Below are 24,154 nucleotides of genomic sequence, written 5' to 3' on the forward strand. Positions count from 1 at the left end.
CAATACTGAGCTAGATAGACCAATGGTCTGACTCAGTAGGAGGCAACTTCCTATGTGCCTAAGTTATGTGGACATCCAGAATTCTGTAGAAGTAAATGAAGTCCTTGAATGTCCACTCTTGGAGTGCACAGTATTTGTGCCCCCAAACCAAAAGATGACTTCACTAGAGCAGCCTTTTTAATAATACTGCCGTCCCTGTGCTCCACCATCCCAGTTCTCTGGTGCTTGACAAATCACTGGCCCTATTTATGTTTGCCTTTTGGGAATGACTGTGTAAGATGTTGTTGGTGTGGAGCTGCTATATTTGCCATCCCCCAGGTTTCAGGCTCCTGCCCTAGGTCTGTAGAAGTTAAAACCCGTGAGCTGTCAGGTGGATTCTTCTTGACTCTAATGCACATATCTTTAAATGCACGTGCACGAATACCAGGAACACAGGAAGCCGCCTTCGACTGAGTCAGACCCTTGGTCCATCTAGCTCAGTATTGTCTACACACTGACTGGCAGCACTACTATATTTCGTAGTGTTTGTAAGAGGGAGTAGTTACAGTCTATCTTATCTTGCTGTAATATTAGGTAGTGATTGATGATAGGTAGTTTGCCTAGACCAGGGTGCTCAAATTTGGGTCCCTGGATGTTTGGACTACAATTCCCATCATTCCTGGCCTCATGGTCTGTTGCTTGGTTTAAGGAAGGGGTGGGGAACCTTGGCCCTCCAGCTGTTTTTGAACTACAACTCCCATCGGGCCAAGGTTCCCCACCCCTGGTTTAAGGGCAAACTGCCTAGACCAGGGTGCTCAAATTTGGGTCCCCAGATGTTGGGACTACAATTCCCATCATCCCCAGCCACGTGGTCTGTTGCTTGCTGTAAGGGCAAATTGTGTAGACCAGGGGTGCTCAAATTTGGGTCCCCAGATGTTAGGACTATAATTCCCATTATCCCTGGCCACGTGGCCTTTGGCTATTGTGTCTGGAGAGGAAGGGAACTGTAGTCCAATAAAATAAGGGGGCCCCTAAAGTTAGAGCCCCTATTATAGACCACCTTCATTTTCTGCCATATATCTGTAAATTGCTGTGAAATTTTGGTGCTGTACTTTTTTCTATGCCAAATTTTACTGTAAAAGAAACAGCAAGCTGGTAAGGGGAATCAAGTTGCTCCCAGCAGAATTCTGAAATCAAATCATGCATCTGTTTTGTCAAAATGCTTAATGTGTTTTAGTTGTCCCTAGTGTTGAAGTCTCTATGGAACGCTAGCATCTTTTATTTCCGTAATTTCCAAATAATGAGTGTGCCACTTTTTACAGTCTCCATCTCTGCTACCATTTTACTGCGGGATCATTATTTCTGCTAGTCAGAAACTTGAATATTTTTCTGGAAGTAGTAAATGTTTCAAAGGTAGAAGGTACTAAATTGTCCCCCCACCCGCCCCTTCTCTCAAAGTCATGCATGTTTAGAACGAGCTGTTTCATATTCTCCTCTTAAGTCTATTTTCCTAGAGAACAGGGGCTTGTTAATACAGAGAGAAATGCAGGAAAACTAATTTATCACGGGCCTTTGGGTATTCCATGGCATCGTTGTCGAAGCTTAGATTGGCTTGGTAATCTCTGCTGCAGCAGAGAAGCAGAGAGGAAAGGAACCACCTGCAATTAACTCTGTGTCTGAATTGTAGGAAGCAATTTTAGTATTCCAAGAAGGGATTTCCGAAATCCAAGAAGGGATTTCCGCCTTATTTTGCTACTGCTGTACCTTTGCCTCTTTGCATCCAGCTTTGCCCTCTTCCTTTTCTTGTATCTATGAGATGGATAGATCCCAAGATCCAGACCAGGAGTTCCCAACCTGGGGCCTCCAGATGTTGCCGAACTAAAACTCCTGCCATCCCTAGCCACAATAAATTATACAAATATGGTAGCTGGGGCTGATGGGAGTTGTAGTTTGGCAACATCTGGAGGCCCCCTAGGTTGGTAACTCCTGGTCTAGATTTTGGTATATGAAAACCCCTTTGACTCTTGCTGGTTTCCTGTTATGTCTCACTTCAGCGAATCAGTCCCCCCTCCTGCGACCTAGCTTTTAACTCGCCCTCGAGCAGAAATTAGGAACACGCACAGCTCCCAAAGCGGAGTCCTACCCTCTCGTCCTACCCTCTCGTCCTACCCTCTCGTCCTACCCTCTCGTCCTACCCTCTCGTCCTACCCTCTCGTCCTACCCTCAAGTCCTACCCTCAAGTCCTACCCTCTCAACGGTCACGAGAGCAGTCCTAGAGGCATCCTTTTGTAAGCTCATTGTCCCTGGATCCTTCTCTGCATCACGATGCTTTCTCCCGCCAAAGTTAATTTATTTGTGCAGAGAGTGATTATATACATAGCTCCGTGCATCGGCATCTGATTCGAAATACAAAAATGAACGGGAAGGCTTCTGTGTGTGGAAATCCTGGACTCTTTTCACCTCTGCTCTACAGAAGCGTAATTGTTCGCTGAGAGGAGCTAAAAATATGCCCCTCTTATGTGTGGGAGGGAGAAGAGCCGTCTCTGGTCCAAATTGCTCCCTGGTGTCTTCCAAAGGGAGTGGGATATATTAATAGCACCTAAGATATTCTCCCCGCCCCAAATATATATATATGAATGAGAGAGAGAGCACTATTCCTGTACAGACGAAAAGCACGGTCTGAAACGCTTCCTTAAACTAGACAAATAAGTATATCACAAACAGGACGTCTTCTAATTTCCATTTTGCTCTCACTAGAAATAATAGTTTGGCGGCATTACAGACCATCTCCGACTTAAGATGCTCGGAATTAAGACGAACAGCGAGACCTTTGTAAACTGCTGCCTTGTTCACTCCCTACAGAACTCCTGCCTGAAAACTTGGAGAGATGCTGCCAGTCAGTGTAAACAGTAATGAGCTAGATGAGGGTTTCTGAACCTTGGGCCCCCAGGTGTTGATGGACTACAACTCCCATCACCCCCAGCCACAATGGACATGGCTGGGGAGGATGGGAGTTGCAGTCCATCAACATCTGGGGGCCCAAGGTTCAGAAACCCTGAGCCAGATGGACCAGTGGTCTGACTTGGTATAAGGCAGATTTCCATCTATCTGCGTATCAGGGGATGGGGCCATAACTTTATGTATGTATTTTAAAGATTTTTAAATTAGATCTGTTTTTACATTTTAGCATGATATTTTAATTGTGTAATTTTTATAGTCTTGTTTTAACTTTTTCGATGTGAACCGCCTTGTGATTGTTTTAATGAAAGGCGGTATATAAATTTAACAATAAATAAAAATAAAAATAAATAACTCAGTGGAAGAGCACCTGCTTGCTTGCATGCAGAAGGTCCCAGGTTCCCTCCCTGGCAGCATCTCCAGGTGGGGCTGGGAGGGACTCCTGCCTGAATCCTTGGAGAAGCTGCTGCCAGACAGTGTCCGACAGTCCTGAGCTGGTTGGGCCAGGGTCTGACTCAGTATAAGGCAGCTTCCTATAAAGAGGATGGGGTCACAGCTCAGCCGTAGAGCACACCCGCTTTGCACGCAAAAGACTGCAGGTTCAATCCCTGGCAGCATCTTCAACTACAGCTGAGAGAGACTCCTGCCTGCCGCCTTGGAGAAGCCACTGCCAGTCTGTGCAGACAGTCCTGAGCTAGATGGACCAAGGGTCTGACTCCGTACAAGGCAGCTTCCGAACGCATTGCAGCTCTCCAAAATCCTGCCACTTCATTGTGCCGAGTGTGTAGATCACACTGATGCATCTGACTCTGGCAACCCTACTTAGGCCTCCTCTGTTTATATTTCCCCAGGGACCGTGTTTGTTATCTATTGCTTTGTTCCCAGAACTTTTGCGCATAACCTGGAACTGCTCCAACCTGTTTGTAATCCAGCTGAGCGTCTCTCCCCTCCCTCTTGGGACTGGCAGCCTCGCAGACATTAGCTCGATGGGCAGACACTCTGACCTGGCTCCGGATTGCTCCGCGATGCTTTCCATTTCCAGAGTCTATTTGTTTTACTGAAACTCAGAAACCTCCGCTGCTCTTTCCGTGCACTTACCTCATTCCTTTTCTTCAAAAGGAACTTGCTCCTCCTTCCCAGGGAAGCTGTCGGAGGCGAGGGCAGAGATGGTCTCGGGAAAAGATGCATTAAGCCCATCTTAATTGGAGAGGCTGTCACCCTTCAAGGGCAATTTCCAAGCATGCTTTTAAAAATTTATTGCAAAGGTTTTCAGATGTAAGACATTTCTTTGTTGGTTTGAATCTCTCTCTCTCTCTCTCTCCCCACCATCCCTCCCTCCCTCTCTCCCCCCAATCCTTCAAGAAAATAAATAGAGAGGGGAATGGACCATGAACCCGCACTTTGGTCAGAGAAATCAGAAATTTTTGAAGCACTCCGAAGCAGAGAAAGAGGGATCAGAACAGTTGTTGGGAGTGATAGCTCAGCCCAGTGAGTACTGCTTCACTGGGATGGCTTCGAAGCACCTCAGTTTCATGGAATTTTTGAGCTGCAAGCAAATCTTCTAGTCTAAAGCTGCACAGCTTTGACCTTCCAGTGTTTGTTTGTTTTTGGACTACAGCTCCCATGTTTCCCAGCCACAGTGGCCAATAGTCAGAGATGGTGGGAGTTGTAGTCCAACATCTTCAGGAGAGCCGAAATGGTGCAGCCCTGTTCAAGTCCCCGGTGTAGAAGGTGGAGAGCTGGTCCTGCAGTAGTGAGTGTGAATTGTCCCCTTTGCTAAGTGGGACTCACCTTGGTATGCATTTAGATGGGTGACTACATGTCAGTGTGGTCTGCTATAAGATATTTCCCTTAGGTGATGGGACTGTTGTTCAGTGGTAGAGCATCTGTTAGGATGCAGAAGGTCCCAGGTTCAGTCCCTGGCAGCATCTCCAAGTAGATCTGGGGAAGACTCCTTCCTGCAACCTTGGAGAGCCACTGCCAGTCGGCAATACTGAGCTAGATGGACCAAGGGTCTGACTCAGTAAAAGGCAGCTTCCTATATTCCTTTGGTCAGTGCAGCAACCTTCTACAACATCCTTGTGGAATCCCAGAATCCCTATAGAACCAGAGGGTTTTATAATTCCTTGGAAGAAACCTGGAGGTCTTCTAGTGCAGGGATTCTCAACGTTGGGTCCCCAGATGTTATTGGACATCACCTCCCATAATCCCCAACCGAAGGCCACTGGGGAGGGGGATTATGCGAGTTGAAGTCCAATAACATCTGGAGACCCAACATTGAGAATCCTTGTTCTAGTCCAACCCTCTGGTCAGTGTGGAAACTTCACCGGGGCTCCTTCCAAGTCTCACTTGGGATTTCACTGGGGAAGAGCTTCACTGGGGCTTGGTGTCCAGACTTCACTCACTCCTCTGAACTGTGCTTCAGAAATTCCTGGGTTGCCATAAGCCTACTCTGTGAACGATCTGTTCCCTCCTCAAGGTAGAAGGCAAGCTTGTGGAGAGGCTTCTCAGGAGGGTACATTCTGGAGGACGGACTTTGATCCCCCTTCCCTTCTCCTCCCAGCCTCTTTAAGTACAAGGGTCTTCCCAGCCTTCCCTATACCCGCTATTCTTAGATCAGTCATGTAACTTGCCGAGGAAGCTGCTTCTCTGAATCAGGACTGTCTACACTGATTGGCAGTGGCTTCTCCAGGGCTTCTGGCAGGAGTCTCTCCCAGCCCTACCCAGAGATGCTGCCGGTGAGTGAACCCGGGACCTTCTGCAAGCAAAGCAGATGCTCCGCCACTGAGCTATGGCCCGATCCCCCAAGGGGAAGATCGTACAGCAGGCAGTGCTCCCATGTAGTGACCCATCCAAATGCAAGCCAAGGTGAACTCTGCTTAGCAAAGGAGACCATTCATGCTCGCTACTGCAAGACCAGTTCTCCAGCCACTGGGTTGGTTTCTGAGCTTGTGGTATAGATCCAGAAAAGTATTTTTAGGTCTAACGAAGCAAAATGAAGAGCGTCAAAACACCGCCAATTATTAGGAAAAGAACCAAATGATAAAATAAGGCTAACTTCTACTCATGAGCTTGCCTGAATGCTAGTGACAAGCTGTCCAGATGCTTTGCAACTAAATTAAACATTTATTCAGATAACGGCTGGACAGAAATTGCCACAGATGGAGCAGATTAGACAATCTTCCATTGGACAAGGTAACCTTTTCAAGAGGATCACTAGGGAAGAAAGAGCTCAGCATAGGCCTAATCCAGCTCCACATGTGCTGAGCAGCCAACATTCGCCAGACTCCCACGATCAGTTGAGCACCTTCTGCTAAAACTAGATTTAATATATTAATGGTGTAAAGGCTTTTCCAAGTTGGATTCCTTGTGAGATTAAAAAATCCTTAGCCAGCTGGAGTTTAACACTTCAGAGAGATGGATGGCCATTAAGATAAATGGAGGGCAATTTGTTTGGTGGGGAAAGTGCACTGACATTTGACAAACATCTCTCAGAAGTCCCCGAGCAATGATCCGTCCATGAACAGGGCATGTTTACAAATTAGATGCCACTACGTGACATGGCAGCTGCTTCTTATGTCAACCAAGGAGTCCAGTTAGTTACTTTACAAAATTCAGCAAGAAGAGACACTTCTGGCACAATCCTGGACCAAATTTATAGAAAGAAACAACATCTTGAAAAAATTGAATTTGTTGGCGTTTCAACAGAACATAAGAAGAGCCCTGCTGGATCAGGCTCAAGGCCATCTAGTCCAGCATCCTGTTTCACACAGTGGCTCACCAGATGCTTCCGAGAAGCCCACAGGCTCAGGTGAGGGTCGTCCCCCCCGCAACTGGAATTGAGAGGCATCTTGCCTCTGAGGCTGAAGGTGGCCTTATAGCCACCAGACTCCTAGCCATTGATAGATGTGTCCTCCATGACTTTTTCTAAGCCCCTTTTAAAGCCATCCAAGCCTAGTGGCCATCACCACATCCTGTGGCAGAGAATTCCATAATTTAATTATGCATTGTGTGGAGAAGTACTTCCTTTTGTCGGTCCTAAATTTCCCGACCTTCAGTTTCATGGGGTGACCCCTGGTTCTAGTGCTGCGAGAGAGGGAGGAAAATTTCTCCCTGCCCACTCTCTCTACAACATGCATAATTTTATACACCTCGATCATGTCTCCCTGAACTCACCTATTTTAACTGATGTTAAAGGGTTAACATGGATCGCCAAGCTGGATGTTTAGTTTAGTTTTCTGAACTAAAGAGCCCCAGATGCTGTAGCCTAGCCTCATGAGGAAGGTGTTCCAGGCCCCTGGTCATCTTGGTTGCCCTCTTCTGCACCTTTTCCAGTTCTTCAATGTCCTTCTTAAGATATGGTGACCAGAACTGTACACAGTTCTCCAAATGTGACTGCCCCATAGATTTCTATAAAGGCATTATGATATTAGCATTTAAATTTCCAGTCCCCTTTCTAATGACCCCTAGCAAAGAATTAGCTTTTTTCACAGCTGCCGTGCACTGAGTCGACACTTTCAACGAGCTGTCCACCATGACCCCCACCCCCGCAATTCCCCCCACCCCCGCAATATGCATCACTTCACACTTGCTTACATTGAACTGCATTACCTGCATTACCATTACCTGGCGGACACATGAACATTTGAGATGCAGGAGATAAAGATAAATATTTTATTTATTTATTTATTTATTTATTTATTCATACATTTACATGCTGCTCTTACTCCAAGGAGCCCAGAGCAGTGTACATGGTTATGTCTGTCCTCACAACAACCTTGTGAGGTAGGTTAGGCTGAGAGAGAAGTGACTGGCCCAGAGTCATCCAGTTGTGTTTCATGGCTGAACGGGGATTTGAACTGAGGTCTCCCCCACTGTTCCCTCTAAGATGTGTGTGTGCACTCACATATTTTCTGATGACCACTCAATTAATTTTAGTTCCTGCTCAGGTGGAATCAGGAAGGCCCCACTCTGAATGCAGGTGCGCACACACTGCCTTGATACTGCCGCCCAGAACAAAACTCATTCCTCACACAGATGGGAAAAACTAGAGAGAACACTGTTGTCTCCGGTCCTGGTCCAACACTCTAACCACTACACCACACTGGCTTATTTATCGAAACAATTTTTTAACACCAGGCAAACATTTTAAAATGTGAACTTCCAGTTCATATGGGACATGTCACCACTCCTCTGTGGTCCTCGGCCCTTCCCAGTTTGTGGTCACTTGTTGCTCTTTGCATGTTCCCCAGGAGCAAAGCTTGTACCATGGATATATGTTTTGCTGTGAACATTTTCGAAGATTGATTTCCTCCTCTTCTTTCCCAGAACATCAGAGGAGAGAAATCCATTTTAATAGGATGCTTTTGGCTGTTCCTGACAACTAAGGCATCTGAAGATAAAGCATGCGGCATTTTAGTTTAGCGCCTAGATTTGTATCTTGTTCTGTTATTTCGGCCTGTGTTTGATATAACTGCTAATTATGTTTTCTCCTCCCTTTGGGTGAATGTATAGATAGCTGTGCCTTATATATAAAAAAAAACAGCAGCAGCAGCAATGGCTACAAATTGCAAATATTAAACAGAAAGGTGCTCGAGGTTACTAGGAAATCTGTTGTAAGGATAAACGAGTGCTGGAGGTAAACAAGGATAATTTATGATCCCCAAATCAGTGTGCTTACTTGTGAAGCAAGGTATCTTACAGAAGAGGCAATCTGTACAGTGACATGATCATTTTGCAGAAGAATTGCATCTCGTCGAGGTGTTCAAGAGGTTGACGCAATCCCCTCCGCAGCGTAGAGTAGGGATGGGACAACTCTCAGGGCAACTGAGGGATGGGGTCATCTCCTTTGCATGCAGAAGGGAGGGATGTGCACGGAGCCGGTATGGCCCAGTCTCGGCTGAACTGGGCCCAGTCCACTTCAAACGTTGAACCGGTTTGCAGGCCGGTTCGGATCAATGCTTGTAAAGGGGAATCCGCTGAGGATTCCCCTTTACAAGCAAAGGGGGATTCCCTAAGGGTGGAGTGTGGGGGAGGGGAACGTACTTTCCCGGTGGTGGCGGGACAGCAGGGAGCTCCTCTCCCCCCCCCCCGCCCACCACCAACTGGCTTCCCCAATAGCAGCCCGGGCAGGTGGCTGCAGCCCATTCAAGCCTCAGTGTGGTAAAGAGGAGAGCTGGTCTTGTGGTCGCAAGCATGACTTGTCCCCTTAGCTAAGCAAGGTCCGCCCTGGCTGCATATGAAAGGGAGACTAGAAGTGTGAACACTTTAAGATACTCCCCTGAGGGGATGGAGCTGCTCTGGGAAGAGCATCTAGGTTCCAAGTGCCCTCCCTGACAGCATCTCCAAGATAGGGCTGAGAGAGACTCCTGCCTGCAACCTTGGAGAAGCCGCTGCCAGTCTGTGAAGACAATACTGAGCTAGATGGGCCAGTGGTCTGACTCACTATATGGCAGCTTCCTATGTTCCTATCTCCAAGTAGGGCTGGGAAAGACTCCTGATTGAAACCTTGGAGAGCTGCTGGCAGTCCTTGTAGAACATACTGAGCTAGGTGGATCAATGATCTGACTCGGTATAAGGCAGCTCCCTATGTCCGTGTGTTGCCTTCTCCACTCTTATTAGAAGAATATAATAATCCATTATCATCATCACCATCACCATCACCATCATCATCATATTACATTACATTTATATACCGCCCAACTTACAACAACTCTGGGCAGTGCACAAACCATAACAAAATAACAAAAATTAACAAACTCACAATAAAGTCATAGTAAAATCCCAGCAAGGTCACAATAAAAATCACATTAAAAATGATATATATTTAACCATCTTGAAAGGCCAAGCCATTTCAAGGCAAGACCTCACACAATCAACAATGTATTGGGGATAGATCCAGAAGCCCAACATCCCGCCCTTGCCCCCAGCCCTCAGTCCCACCCCCAAAGGCTGGCCCCCTTTGGCAGCCGGAGCCACTGCCCCAGGCCAGGCTTTATAGTGGGGCCAGCCACACCCCCACTGCCACGATGTCCCACTCAGTCAGGGAAAGGAGCAGTCTGCAGGCTTCAGGTAGGAAGGAGGTAGCAAGACCGAAGAGGTCCAGCTTCTGCAGTCCCAGTAGGATGATCCCAGTCCAAGCCTTTCAGGTGGGCAGCAGATGTTCAGACCCTCCAGCAGCCCCTACAACGTCCACCAGATCTCCCTCTCATTATTAGAAGGAGATCAAAACCTTTGCTTGTAATAGCTGTAGCATGGCGCACACCTAGTACAGTGGTCCCTCGACTTACGTAAATAATCCATTCCAAACGCATGTTCGGAGGTCGAAATTTTCGTAAGTCGAGGAGCGCACCACGGAAGTCTGAAAACATTCGTAATTCGAGGAAGCCGCATCTAAAAATTCGTAGGTCGAGTAAGCTGAATCTAAACCGGCAACTACTTCTGGTCTTTTTTGTCGCTCGTAACTCGAAAACAACGTAAATCGAGTAGTTCGTAGGTCGAGGGATTACTGTATCTTGTATTTCAGACTTATCACATTGGATAACAACATCTATTTTCCATTTCTGTAAAAGGCACTTGCGGCTATTTGATTCCAGCAAAGCAAGATCATGTCATCTGTGTATAATAGAACTGTTAATTCCTTGTCCATGGGGCTAACTGCAAAAAAGCAACTTCCTTGCAGCTTTTTAACCACATAATTAACATATAAATTAAATAATGGAGGAGCAAAAAACTAACCTCATTAAATGCCTAGAAAGACAGAAATAGGATCAGTTAACCGATCGTTCTGGCCCACTCTGATTCTCAGCTCTGTACGTGAGTACAGATCCCGCAAATGACTAAAATAACTGCTCATAAATGACACCGGCTCGACGGCACACTTGACTTTACCTTTAAATGAAGTCCATCAATGGTATGAAAAGCAAGCGATGGATCATCAACTGCACCCTTACCTGGAGAAGTAATCTACCAGGCCTGCTCATCTTTGGCCCTCCTGCAGCTGTTGGCCTACAACTCCCATAATCCCTGGCTATTGGACACTGTGGCTGGGGATTATGGGAGTTGTAGTTCAAAAACAGCTGGGGGGCCTAAGTTGAGCAGGCCTGACGTATATACTGAGGTCAGGTAGCAATTACTCAACTGCAGATACATGAAACCGCAGATGCCAAGGCCGCAATGAGCGAGGTTTGCTTGTATGGCTGCTTTGCTACTTGTGTTCCTTGCTAATTGGATAGTAGAACTTTTGTTCCTTCCATATTCAGTTCCAAGTTTTGTTTCACCCCTGTGCATTCCTTTAAAATAATAATAATAATCCCTTATTATCTACTTTAACAAATCCAACTTGAAAATTACCATGTTCGTGATCCCTGCACTAGTGTGAAAATATGGCTTTGTTGAGGGTAAAGCTCATTCTTTAATATTAATTCTTTGCTAATGTAATGAAAGGAACCACACAAAGCTTCTTTCATCAGTCGAAACGGTCCGTTGTTCTGTTTGTTTTTCATTACTGTGGAATGATTACGGCAGATTTTTTTTTTTTTAACGAGATCATTTTCAGAGAGACCTTAAATACAGTCTTGCAGCTGTGTCGAGATGTAAGTTGCATCTGTTTTTCTTGATGCCGCTTCAGAGAATTCACCTTGGTCTTCCACCATTACAGTTATAAGTCTCTTTTTCTTTGGGTGAAAAATTGAAGCTGCATCTGCTTGCTTTGTCTGGCTGCAGTCTGCTGTATTTATTTTTTTGGTGTTTCCATCCTTTTGATAGAAAGCATCCTAATTGGGTTGTGTTTGTGAGGGGGATGAGGGGAAAACTTGGGCTGATAGGCTTTGTGTTTCTTTTTAGGATTTGTTGTCTAGAAGAAGAATCCCCCACCCCCACCCCCGACTTCAAATTTCCTAGTGACCCTTTGATTTCTTCTCCTAGTGACCCTTTGATTTCCTCTTGAGTAGTGGGAGTTGTCGTTCAGCCACAACTGAAGGACCAAATTTGCCCACACCTGTTTTAGGGTACGAATCTCTTGGAGACATGAGTTGAGGCAGTATATAAATCCATAAAATGAAAATAAATATCCAGATTCCATCCCCATTAAGGTTGTTTGCATGACCACAATGGCTGGGCCTGGGGGGAAGGCAGGGGCTTCTCTGCCTCCCCCCACATGATCCTGGCCCCGCTGTGCTCCCACACAGCTGGTGCGCCAGTGCTCCTGAAGCAACAAAGGGTATGGGGAAACCTGGCTGTGTCCTCCAGTATCCCACAATGCACTGTGTGAGGAGCACAGTGCCTCGGGGAAGCTCCCCACTGCCAGGAACTCCTTCTGCCCAGCTCCATGGCAGCCCAAGCAGGGATGGAGGGAGGCCAGCGGCAGCCTGGGTTCTGCCACCACCGTGGCCCCTGTAGCGAATAGCAGATTTAAGCCCAGCCTTTGTCTCAAGGCAAGTCCACATGGAGGAAAGAAAAATGCTGATTCATTCTCTCCATGTTTGCTCAACAAAGGATATTCCTTTAGAACTTAACAATTTCTTGCTAATCGCTGCCACCATGCCCATTATGCGAAAACCCAGCTCCCTTGGGAAGTCCATAATGCTGGGGAAAGTGGAAAGGAAAGAGAAGAAGAGGACGACCAGCAGCAAGGTGGATGGACTCGATCACGACAGCAATGAATGCACCACTGAGAGACCTTCAAGGCCAAGTTGGAGAAAGATCATCCTGGAGAGCATCTTTCTATGTGGTCGCTAAGAGTCGACACCAACTTGATGGCACTTAATCAAAGACAGCTGGGGGGCCTAAGTTAAGCAGGCCTGGTCTGCAGGGATGAAGCATCTTTAATCTTAGTAGAAAGTGCGTCCCACACCTCTGGGGCAACTGGGTAGCGTTCTCTGCTCTCCTTTTGAGTTATCACCAGATGAGCCAACAGCATCCTCAGACGAACCTCCCCGGAAGATCTTAATAGATGGTGGGGTTCTTAATGAAGAAGGCGTTCTCTTAGATGCCCAAGCCATTACACAACCGGTTCCACACAACCGGTACAAAACCTGGGCTTCCTGGGATCCGGACCAATCCCAGCAGTTCTCACAGCCAACCCTACCTGGGCTAGCACTGCCCGATCCATGTAGCGCTGGTCATGAGAACAACCTCAGTATTTTACCAAGGTAAGAGGAAAACCTGTCCTGCCCAGCTGCCGCCTCACACACCATCACGCTCCCCTCTTCCTACCTTGATGTTTGCAAACATACAACCGGAAATCAGCAGCATAGCACCCTCCCTGCTAGATGTCATGTGAATGGACATTTTGTACAGAAAGGTAAGGGACCTTTTGTACTGAACCTCATGCAAATGTTTTGTACTGCAGGTAAGGGGCGGGGGGGGGGGCGCAACCATCTTTGGAATGGCCGTTGAAGGCTTACAATGAACACAGCCGCCTCTCCTCTTACACATTCTTGGTTAAAGCCTCATTAACACCAAATGAAGCCCTCCTGGACTGCCTTGCAGGATTCCAGCTTATCACCGGCTTGTTTTGCTTAATGGTTCGAAACCACTGAGCCAAAATATTAGAGAAATGGAAAAAAGGAGGCTTCCAAGTCCATAAAACCGACAGAGGAGTTTTAGTCTGGGAAGAAGCCGTGGCAGCAATGATGGATTTAGCGACCAGAGAGCTCTTTAATGGCTTTTAATTTTCCCTGCTGGTTGAGCTGCCAAATTTTTAAGATGGATGTATTTTTTATTGGTGTCTCTTTATTGCCTGAAAATGATCCTGAAATGCCCTCTGCCACGTTTTATGGCTCTTTGTTGTTTACATATAAATTGTCATCAGATTAGCACCATTACGAAGAGAAAAAGTGGGTCTGTTTTGTCAGTGGTGCATTAAAAACAACAACAGCAAGGCTAGTTTTGGCCTCTTTGTAGCCAGCCTGCCCATTAGGAACTGCTTGCTCTGCTGTTTGGGCAGAGAGTACAAGATAGGCTAGCCATCATACGTCGAGAGAGAATCTAAGCCAGCGGAACGAACACAAGGAACAAGTGATAGAGCCCGGCCGGCCATCTTGGATGTGGCCACGCAGAAAATGAACCAGGGAAAACCCTACTATCTTACTGCTACAGGTTTTTAGAAATATGAATATCCACGCCCTCATCTTCTTTCACAAAAGTGGATTAGGAGGGATTAGTTTCAGTAGGACTTTGCTAGCCTGAGTCACACTCGACTGTAGTTCTCCCAAGCTAAGCATTTGCAATTCTGCTTTGATGGTCTTCTGTTTTTTTCCTTGTAGCATTAAACAGCTTTTGGGAGATTGAAAACACTCGGTAAACCTAAATAAAGCTAACTGTGTTATTTGGATCAAATGTTACGAATAATGAGATTACTGATTTTGTTATGCTGGGAGATGCACAGGATAGCGCGGGTTGCAGTGAATAATGACGGGCGAAGCTTTCGTTCAGGTGTTCATAAATATCCTCCATCATAATGAGCCAGGGGCCGTGTTCTCATGACCACAAGAGGAGGAGGCTCATGCCGGAATTTGGGAGCCCCTTGTGCTCCCGAGATGCGGCTGTCGGAGGACTGAGAAGTGACTGTGTGTTGCAAGCAATCCTGGGTAGGATCAGTGGTTGTGTGGACTCGAGAATCAAGGTAGGAGGAGAGGAAGAGTGAACATGTGGTAGGTGGAGCTGCATAGGATGGGGTTAGGAATGTGTCTATCCTACGCAACTCCTACCTCCCACACGATCACTCACCGCTCTTCCTACCCAGATTATCTCCCCAGTATTTTAACAAGGGAGGGCGAAGAGCCATCCTACCCAGCTCCCGCCTCCCACACGATCACTCTCCCCTCCACCTACCTTGATTTTGGAGTTCACACAACCACTGTTCGGGAGTGCACCTGGCTCCTCTACCCAGGCTGGGCACTCCTACCCAGGAGGGGATTGTGTGAATGAGCCTACAGAAAGGAGTTAGTTATGACTAATGTAAGCCCCGTTAATGTCAGTGGGGCTTAGTCATGATGGATCCTGCCCTTTGTGCAGACGTTTGTGCGTGCGTGCCTATCTCCCTGGATTGTAGCTCCTCCCTCCTTCCTTCTATCTATGTACTTCCAAAAGACACATCAGATTTTTAAAATCACCTTTTCAAAACTGGATGGTGCTCTAAGTAGATCCTGCCATCTCCCCAGTGCTCATTTTTGTTTAGTTGTTAGTTGACTTATTAAAATGCTAATGTTGTGCATACGTGATTTTCAATCTCTAGAGACTTAATTGTGATTTTTTTTAGCCCTGTTGTGCTCGTGCGCGCTCTCCCCCCCCCTCTATATATATACATTAATTATTTGTTGTTTTATGTTATTTATATACTTCTTATTTTTGTATTCTGCACTGCCACTGTGTGTTACTGTGGCATTTTGTAACAGCTGGAACAGCTAGCGAGGTCAATAACGGCTTTGTGCAACCCAGAAACATCCTCAAAATTAGTAGGCATGATTGCTGGCATTTCGGCAGGGATTGGCCTCAGTTCTGTGTCTTTAGTTTTGCAAACCCCAAAGTCCAGGTTTGGGGTTCTGTGTGCCAGCAGATCCCACACCGACTGGCTTAATAAGTGAGTTAATGAGAATAAACCCCAAGCCCTAGCTAGGTCAGGCATAGCTAGCAAGTTTGACTGCCTAGATAACGGGAATTATGGAGCTGTGTCTCTTTCCATGGTGGCTGGCTGGCTAGCTGAAAATCCCCTTAGGTGATGTGAAATCATGAAGCCTTGAAAACCCAAGGGAGGCAGGCTGCCTGGGGGAGGGCAGCTTCTCAGCACTGTCATAGGCAGCCGTGAGAAAGGGCCTGGAGCTGAAAGGCCTCGGCATGGTCCACAGCCATCTCTCTGACAGATGCATTAAGTTAGTATTTTCCTGAGGAATTTGGGGCATATCCTGTTCATTCTTGGAAGGCACGAAGGCTGATGACCTCCTATGTTAGCTATTTTTGAAGCGGAGGTCACTTTGTCACCCCCCCCCCCAAAAACCCCTCTTCAGTGTGAGAGCGATTTCCCACTCTGCTGACCTCTAGGGATGGGTCCGGACCGGTCCGGAGGCCATTGTAAAGGCCTCCAGACCGTCCGGACTGGTTCGGACCTGGCCAGTCTGGTCCGGGTGGAGGGGGTTCCTTTAAGGTTGGGGAGGGTTTACTTACCCTTCCCGCCGCTTTGCCCCCTCCAGCTCTCGTAATTACTGTAGAAATTGGGGCGGCAGGATACCGCCTTGCCGCCCCTTCTTGCTGCTCAATGTAAAACGCTCCAACAAGCCTTCTGCGCGCGCGAGCTTCACGTCTCCCGGAGTTACTGAACCAAAGCAAGATTAAAACATAATTGTGCTTTCAGACATTGAGGCTATTCCCACGATCAGGTGAAATCGGGCTAGGGGGGCCTAGCCCGATTTCGCCTGACTGTGAGAACCACCGGGCTCGCAGGCGAGCCCAGTGGCCTCCAGGCAGTTAACCCGCCAAACTACCCCACTTCCTAGAGTGGCTCCTCCATCCCCATATGGGGAATATCTTGCAGTGCTCACACTTCTAGTCTCCCTTTCATATGCAACCAGGGTGGACCCTGCTTAGCTAAGTGGACAAGTCATGCTTGCTACCACCAGACCAGCTCTCCTTCAGCTCTCCTCTCTCTACCACAAGACTAGCTCACATAGGAAGCTGCCGCCTATCCTGTCAGACCTTTGGTCCATCTAACTCAGGATTGTCTACACAGACTGGCAGCAGCTTCTCCAAAGTTTCAAGCAGGAATCTCTACTAGATGCTCCCTAGATTCTACTAGAGGTTCCCAGGGACTGAACCTGGGAGAAGAGCTGGTCTCCATCCCTTAGGGGATGGAGCCGCTCTGGGAAGAGCACCTACCTGCTTGCATGCAGAAGGTTCCAAGTTCCCTCCCTGGCAACATCTCCAAAGATAGGGCTGAGAGAGATTCCTGCCTGCAACCTTGGAGAAGCTGCTGCCAGTCTGGGTAGACAATACTGAGCGAGATGGTTCAAGGGTCTGACTCAGTATATGGCAGCTTCCTATGACCTTGACCTTCTGCATGCAAAGCAGATGCTCTACCATTGAGCTGTGACCCCATGCTTGTTTTCCCCGTATTTCTTTTGACATCAACATTTCTGACAAAGGCAGAAGCTGAGGATTTACCTAAATGATTCCATACTTGCCCCTCTTTTGCCATTCACTTACTTACACACATGCCTTTTCTAATTATTTTTCCTATATTTTTCCAGTGGACGAATAACCCACAAAGTTCCTCTTTCCTCCCTAATCAGGTGTTTTAACACAGACCCTATTTTTTTCTATGCTCCTCTACAGAGAAAATCACAGTGTTGATGAATCATGTAGTTCAGTATTGCATATTATGCTGTAACCTGTTGTTAAGCAATTAAAGATCCCAATACTCTGTAATTTAATTTCAGAAGATGGCAGAAATATTTATTCATTTCTCCTGTAACTTGCTAAAGGTTTTACCTGCGCTTTAAAAAGGAAAAAAAATAGGGGAAAGGATCTCTTTGCAACTGTTCTAATCCGAAGGATAGACACTGGGATCTCACGCTGGAGTGGTTTTATGGGAAATTATATAATTTAATGTGAGGGGAAATATTAAATGTTTCTCCATTAGTATGAGTGCAGTATCGTCATCTCAAGAGGAAGCAGCAGGCGCAAGACAAAATATTTCAGTAAATTTAACATTTGTCTGGCTCAGAAAAAACGTACAGAAGCCAGCTACAGAGTCCACGTGGAGTTTTCACACAGCACATAATTTTTTTTTTTTTAAGGCCTTCTGAAGGGGAAAGAAAAATTTTCCTTGTTTTTGGAAGGACAAGAGAAAGGCGTTAAGAACACATGAAGGTGCCCCCTACTGAGTCAGATCATTGGTCCATCTAGCTCATGGCTGCTCAGATTTGGCCCTCATGCAGATGTTGGCCTACAACTCCCATAATCCCTGTCTGTTATCTACTATGGCTGGGGATTATGGAAGCTGTAGTCCAAAAACAGATGGAGGGCCTAAGTTGAGCAGGTCTGATTCTAGCTCAGTATTGTCTACTCTGGCTGGCAGCAGCTCTCCAAGGCTTCAGGCAGGATTCTTTACCAGCCCTACCTGGAGATGTCAGGGAGTCAAACTTGGACCTTTCTGCATGCAAGCAGATGTTCCACCACTATGTTACGGCCCCGTCCCCTACGGAGAATATCTTACAGCAGAGAGTGGTCTCATGTAGTTACCCATCCAAATGGAAACCAGGATGGACCCTGCTTAGCAGAGCAATACTATGTACTTTCTTTCTTGAGCAATACTATGACTTTGTTGACTTGATCATGGCATTGAATTACGGCATGCCATTGATTCATGTACATCAGCCTTGCTGGATCAGGCCCAAAGCCCACCTAGTCCAGCACCCTTTTTCCCACAATGCCCCCTGCCCCCGGATGCCTTTGGGAAGCCCACCGGTAGGAAATGAAGGCATGCCCTCTCTCCTGCCGTTGCTCCCCTGCAACTGGTATTCAGAGACATGACTGTGATGATCATTGTTGTGTCTAGCTAACTGCTGAGTAATTCCTCTGATGAAGACAGCTGCAGCGTGTTGGGAATTGCTTGTTAAATTATAAATGCAGCTTATTGGCGGGGCAGTGTGTGTGCAACTCTTTTTCTTACTCCTAGTTTGCCCTGGCTGCCTTGGAATGGGAGACTTGATGTGCGAGCACTGGAAGTTAATCCCCTTAGGGGAAGGAGCCACTCTGGGAAGAGCACCTAGGTTCCAAGGTCCCTCCCTGGCATCTCCAAGATAGGGCTGAGAGACACTCCTGCCTGCAGCCTTGGAGAAGCTGCTGCCAGTCTGTGAAAACAATACTGAGCTAGATGGACCTATGGTCTGACTCAGAATATGGCAGCTTCCTATGTCCCTACATGAAGGCATGTAGGCGCTCTTCCCAGAAGTGCCCCATCCCCTGAGGGGAATATATCACAGTGCTCACTTGTAGTCTCCCATTCAAATGCAAACCAGGGTAGACCCTGCTTAGCAAAGGAGACAATTCATGCCTGTTACCACAAGACTAGTTCCCCTCCATTGACCAGATCTCCTCCTCATATATCTTGACATGAGAAGTCATTCTGGTGCATTTTAGAATCATTTCCTATATATTTCTAATGGATACTTTTAATGTCCTGAGTTATATGGCCTTACTGCCATTTCCTTAATATTTTATCATTTGTTTTAATGGCTGCTGTACTGATGCATTGATTGTGATGTCTTGCTGAGTTTGATGCTTTCTTGTTTCATGGGCCTATTGGTGACAATAAACTTAATGATTATGATAATGTCAGCTACAATTGGGGAATTTAGGCTGTCAGAGGTAGAAACTGGGGAGGGCTGATAATATCTGGAAATAATATGCTGAACATCAGTAGTCTCTGTGGGAAAACAACCCTTTTGGTAATTTGAGACAAATTAAGAAGATTTCTTACGCAATCAACCTTGTCAAAATTTCCATGTGTCTTGCTTAGGATCCAGTATTTGTCTGTCGCTCTATGATTCAGTTCCGACATCACATCAATCCTTGGCTAACCCATTATTTGGTACAAAAGGAACATAGGGACATAGGAAGCTGCCTTATACTGAGTCAGACTATAAGTCCATCTAGCTCAGTATTGTCTTCACAAACTGGCAGCGGCTTCTCCAAGGTTGCAGGCAGGAATCTCTCTCAGCCCTATCTTGGAGAAGCTGCCAGGGAGGGAACTAGGAACCTAGATGCTCTTCCCAGAGCGGATCCATCCCCTGAGGGGAATATCTTACAGTGCTCACACTTCTAGTCTCTATTTTGTATGCAACCAGGGTGGACCCTGCTTAGCTTAAGGGGACAAGTCATGCTTGCTACCACCAGACCAGCTCTCTTCCTATTTGAACTGATGGACAAGCTTGCAATCAGCCAGAAAACCAGAAAATCTGGGTCGCTTTCCCTCCTACCTTGTTTCCACACAATTACTTCTACCCAGGTTTTTCTCTTACCTTGCTTCCACACAACCGAAAACTGGGAGCACGCACAGCTCCCAAAGCTGGTTAGAACACAGTTTTTCCACTGTGCAAATGACCCTCATGAGGCTCTCCACACAAGCAGTGTGGAGAGCCTGGAGCCATCCCTGGTCCGCCCACATGCTTACCCGCTCCGTCATGGAGCTGGTACGGGACGGTGGGGATCGGGGGCTGCCCGGCCCCTGGAAGCCCCAGGGTGCCTCGCACGAGTGCGCGGGGCATCCTGGAGAGACCTCCGAGGCCGGGAGGCTTGTTGTAGCCTTCCAGTCGGGGGGGGCTACTTGTGTGTCGCTGTGGCCGTGGCGGCACCTGATCAACTCAACGGGGTTAGCGGATCACTCGCTCCGCTCACCTCGTTCAAGGGGAGGGGTGTTTTGTGGGGTTTGCTGCTGGCTGCTCCCTTAGCCCGGTTCCTCCTGGTCGTGAGAATAGCCTCAGTGAGTTATGCCAGGGCAGTTTACAGTTCAGGCAACAGAAGGGGCACGCTGGTTTAAAAAGACTGGAACCCTGATCTAGCTGCTGGGATTCCTTCGGCCGGCTTGAGCCACTGTCCTGGTTGCCCTGTCGAGGTGGGGCTGCGAGGGCCGGTTTCATCAGCCAGGCTCCAGAGTCCACGTGAGAGGTGGGCTCTGGAGAGTTTGGCTTAAAAGGAGTGGGGTGTGCCGGAGGCACAGCCGTTGGCGTCAGGGTTCCTCTAACAGGGACTCCCAGATGTTGTTGACGACAACTCCCAGAATCCCCAGCTGCAGTGGCGTTTGCTTGGGGATTATGGGCGTTGTAGTCAGCACCAACCGGGAATTCCTGTTAGAGGGAACACTGGTTGGCGTAGCCGCCAGCGCAGGTGCTGGTTGGTGGACTGCCCTTTTGTGCCGAGATTCTGGTGTGGAACTGAGGTCTGAGGGGAAGTTATGCTCAGGGTCCTCCATTTCTAGTTTCAGCTTTTTGGGTTTTTGTTTTTTTTAAATGTTAGTGGTTGGAGCCAGGCTGCTCACAGGGATGTGTCCGGGCTCTCTTGTCTTCTTAAGGATGGAGCAGGGGGCTCATTAGATGAGACTGGGGTGGCTCTTTCAGTAGTAGTGGGGGATAGAGGATCGGGTGTTGGCTGGCCAGCATGCCTTTACAGGGGGTCCTTGCCCAGCATGGCTGATTTTATCTTGCAGGGAGGTTGTTGGAGTTGGCCTAGTTGATTTTATTAATGCCTTATTGAGGGAGGGCAGGATGCCACCTTGTTTGATGGAGGTAGTGGTTAGACCCCTTCTTAAGAAGCCCACTCTGGATTCCCTGGTGATGGGCACCCAAATCTATTTATCCTTGTGATCAATATCAGGAAATGGTATTCGTCCCTTAAATCAGGGTTTGTCAACGTGTGGGTCCCCAGATGTTATTGGATTTCAACTCCCATAATCCCCAGCCCCAGTGGCCCTTGGTTGGGGATTATGAGAGTTGTAGTCCAATTACATCTGGGGACTCACACATTGAGAATCCCTGCCTTAAATGACTGCCTACAGGCAGTAATGGGCTGGATGAGAGATAATAAACTGAAGCTGAATCCAAGCAAGATGGAGGTGCTTATTGTTGGGGATTGTAATCTGCAAGATTGGATAAAACTTTGTGTTCTGGATGAGGTTACACTCCCCCAGAAATAAGAAGTTTGTAGCTTGGGAGTTCTCTTGGACCCAAGTCTCACCATTGTGCCTTAGGTTGAGGCTGTGGTCAGGAGCGCTTTTTATCAGCTGCAATTGATTCGGCAATTCCGCCTATTCCTTGAGGAGAATGGCCTGAAAACAGTGGTACACCAGCTGGTAACCTCCAGGTCGGACTACTGCCATGCACTCTATGTAGAGCTGCCTTTAATGTAGTTTGGATACTTCAGTTAGTTCAAAATGCGGCAGCCAGATTGGTCTCTGGGGTATCCCGGAGAGACCACATTATAACTGCTCATAAATAGTTGCACTGGTTGTTGATATGTTTCCAGGCAAAGTACAAAGTGCCGGTTATTACCTTTAAAGTCCTGAATGGCTTAGGTCTGAGATACCTGAGAGAACACCTTTCTCTACAAGATCCCCAACTCATTAATATCTTCAGAAGGGTTCCGTCTTCCGTTGCAACCAATTCATCTGGTGGCGACCTAGGATCAGGCCTTCTCAGTTGTCACCCCTGGGTTGTGGAACATGTGGATATAAGAGGATTATCTTCCTTGGAGGCCTTCAGGAGAGCCTTGAAGACCCCCCCCCTTTTTTTTTTTAGCTTGGCTTTTAATGATATCTAGTTTTAATTTTAGATTTTAATCTTGTTTAAATTTTTTTTTTAATTTTAATTATTTTATTATGCATTTTTATTTTAATGTAAACCACACTGAACCACTTTAGGAAGGGCGGTATATAAAATTAATGAATAAAATAAAATAAAATAAAATTTGGCTTGCAGTGCCTTTGATTAAAATGGATTTATTTCCCAATCTACTTCTGACAGGTATACATCAGGATAAGAGATGACGAGTGGAATGTTTACCGAAGATATACAGAATTCAGAAGCCTGCACCACAAACTACAGACAAAATACCACCAAGTGAGGAGTTTCAACTTCCCACCAAAGAAGGCCATTGGGAACAAGGTAACTATGAATGAAATAACCATGAATGCATTCAGATGAAAAATGCGTTTGGAAAATAAGCTATTAATATCGGCAGATGTTAGTAAATACATTCTTCTTAAGAAATGAACAGTTCCTCCAGACTGGTAAGATGAGAAAATGAAAATAAATGCCTTTGCTTGTACAGCAATTGTTTTAATATTCAGAAATGGGCCAGAACATATCTGATTTTTTTATCTTTAAAAAAGTTTAAAATGGGATCTGCAGCAGAGTCTTTTTATTTCGTATGGGAATGATAAAAATCAAGATAACATGCAACCATTTGTGCTTTTAGGGTCAATTTGAAATAAAATTAAATCTCATCCCTTATTATGATCTATTTATTGGCAGTGTATTTAGTGTTGTTAATCTAGGTGCCAAGTTTGTTTGTTTGTTACATGTATATGATTAAAAAAAATCTCTTGGCAGGTTTAAGTTGCTTTCTGATTCATGTGCAAGGTTAATGTATAACATGAATGGTTCTTTATTTTTATGTATATTCTTTGCTTGGAAATATTTTTTTGAAATGGATCTGTACAACGCAGAGGATTCTACTACATAGGATCTGAGGCTATAAGGGAAGAAAGAATAGAGAAGGAAATGCTGGCTCAAAAATAGTAATTTAAATAAAATATGGTAACAAAATAAGGCACCTGCATCAGCACGATTCTGTGTATCCAATATCATATTCTTACTCTCTGGTGCAGAGGAGAGCTGGTCTTGTGGTAGCAAATTTGAATGGTCCCCTTTGCTAAGCAGGGTCTGCCCTGGTTTGCATTTGAATGGGAGACTACATGTGTGAGCACTGTAAGAAATTCTCCTTTGGGGATAGGCTGCTTTGGGAAGAGCACCTGCATGCTTGCATGCAGAAGGTTCCAAGTCCCCTCCCTGGCAGCATCTCCAGATAGGACTGGGGAAGACTTCTGCCTTTAACTTTGGAGAATCTGCTGCCAGTCTGTGTAGACAATACTGAGCTAGATGGACCAATGATCTGACTCCGTATAAGGCAGCTTCCTGTGTTCCTATTAATCTGTGCTCTGTTGCTGCAAACCGATGACCTATCTGGTGCATGGTTCCTGTGCCATCTTGGATGAAGCAAGCCTTTCTTCTCCGAGAATATATTCTCTGAATATATTTTAAATTGAGATCTGTGTGTGTTTGGGCACCAATTAGCTGCTGTTCAGCCAGGCTCTCTGAGCGGCTTACAAAGGATGCAGTGATTAAAGTACAATAAAAATGCCACCGACGGTAGCGTAAATTGGCAATAAAATAGAACAGCAGTGACTTTCCAGCCTAAAAACAACACAATTCCCTGAAGAGCCGTGGAAGACAGTCTGTGGATGAGATTTGAAAGCAGACATCAAGTCAGTGGCCGCACCTCCACGCACGGGCTTCCCTTCCCAGAGTGCTTTTGCCACAGTGGTGGGATGTGGTCCAACAGTAGCCCCTTTGGCCACATCCAAGTTTGCCTGCCTCCACCTGAAGTTGTTTCCCTAAATATATTTAAAATCGCACAAGTGGCTGTGTTTTACATAATAGGAACA

The 24,154-nt window shown here is 46.5% G+C and overlaps 1 protein-coding gene across 4 annotated transcripts in view; it reads left to right on the top strand.

Annotated features, from left to right (window-relative positions):
• The window catches only part of SNX29 (sorting nexin 29), a 195,765-nt gene that overhangs the window by 109,020 nt on the left and 62,591 nt on the right, over nt 1-24,154 (top strand). For all 4 annotated transcript variants that reach the window (XM_053275828.1, XM_053275829.1, XM_053275832.1 and 1 more), the window contains exon 19: nt 22,452-22,592. In XM_053275828.1, coding sequence (XP_053131803.1) covers nt 22,452-22,592 — 141 coding nt within the window. The remainder of the gene's footprint in view (nt 1-22,451; nt 22,593-24,154) is intronic.

The sequence above is a fragment of the Hemicordylus capensis genome, chromosome 13, assembly GCF_027244095.1.
Source record: "Hemicordylus capensis ecotype Gifberg chromosome 13, rHemCap1.1.pri, whole genome shotgun sequence".
NCBI classification, from domain to species: domain Eukaryota; kingdom Metazoa; phylum Chordata; class Lepidosauria; order Squamata; family Cordylidae; genus Hemicordylus; species Hemicordylus capensis.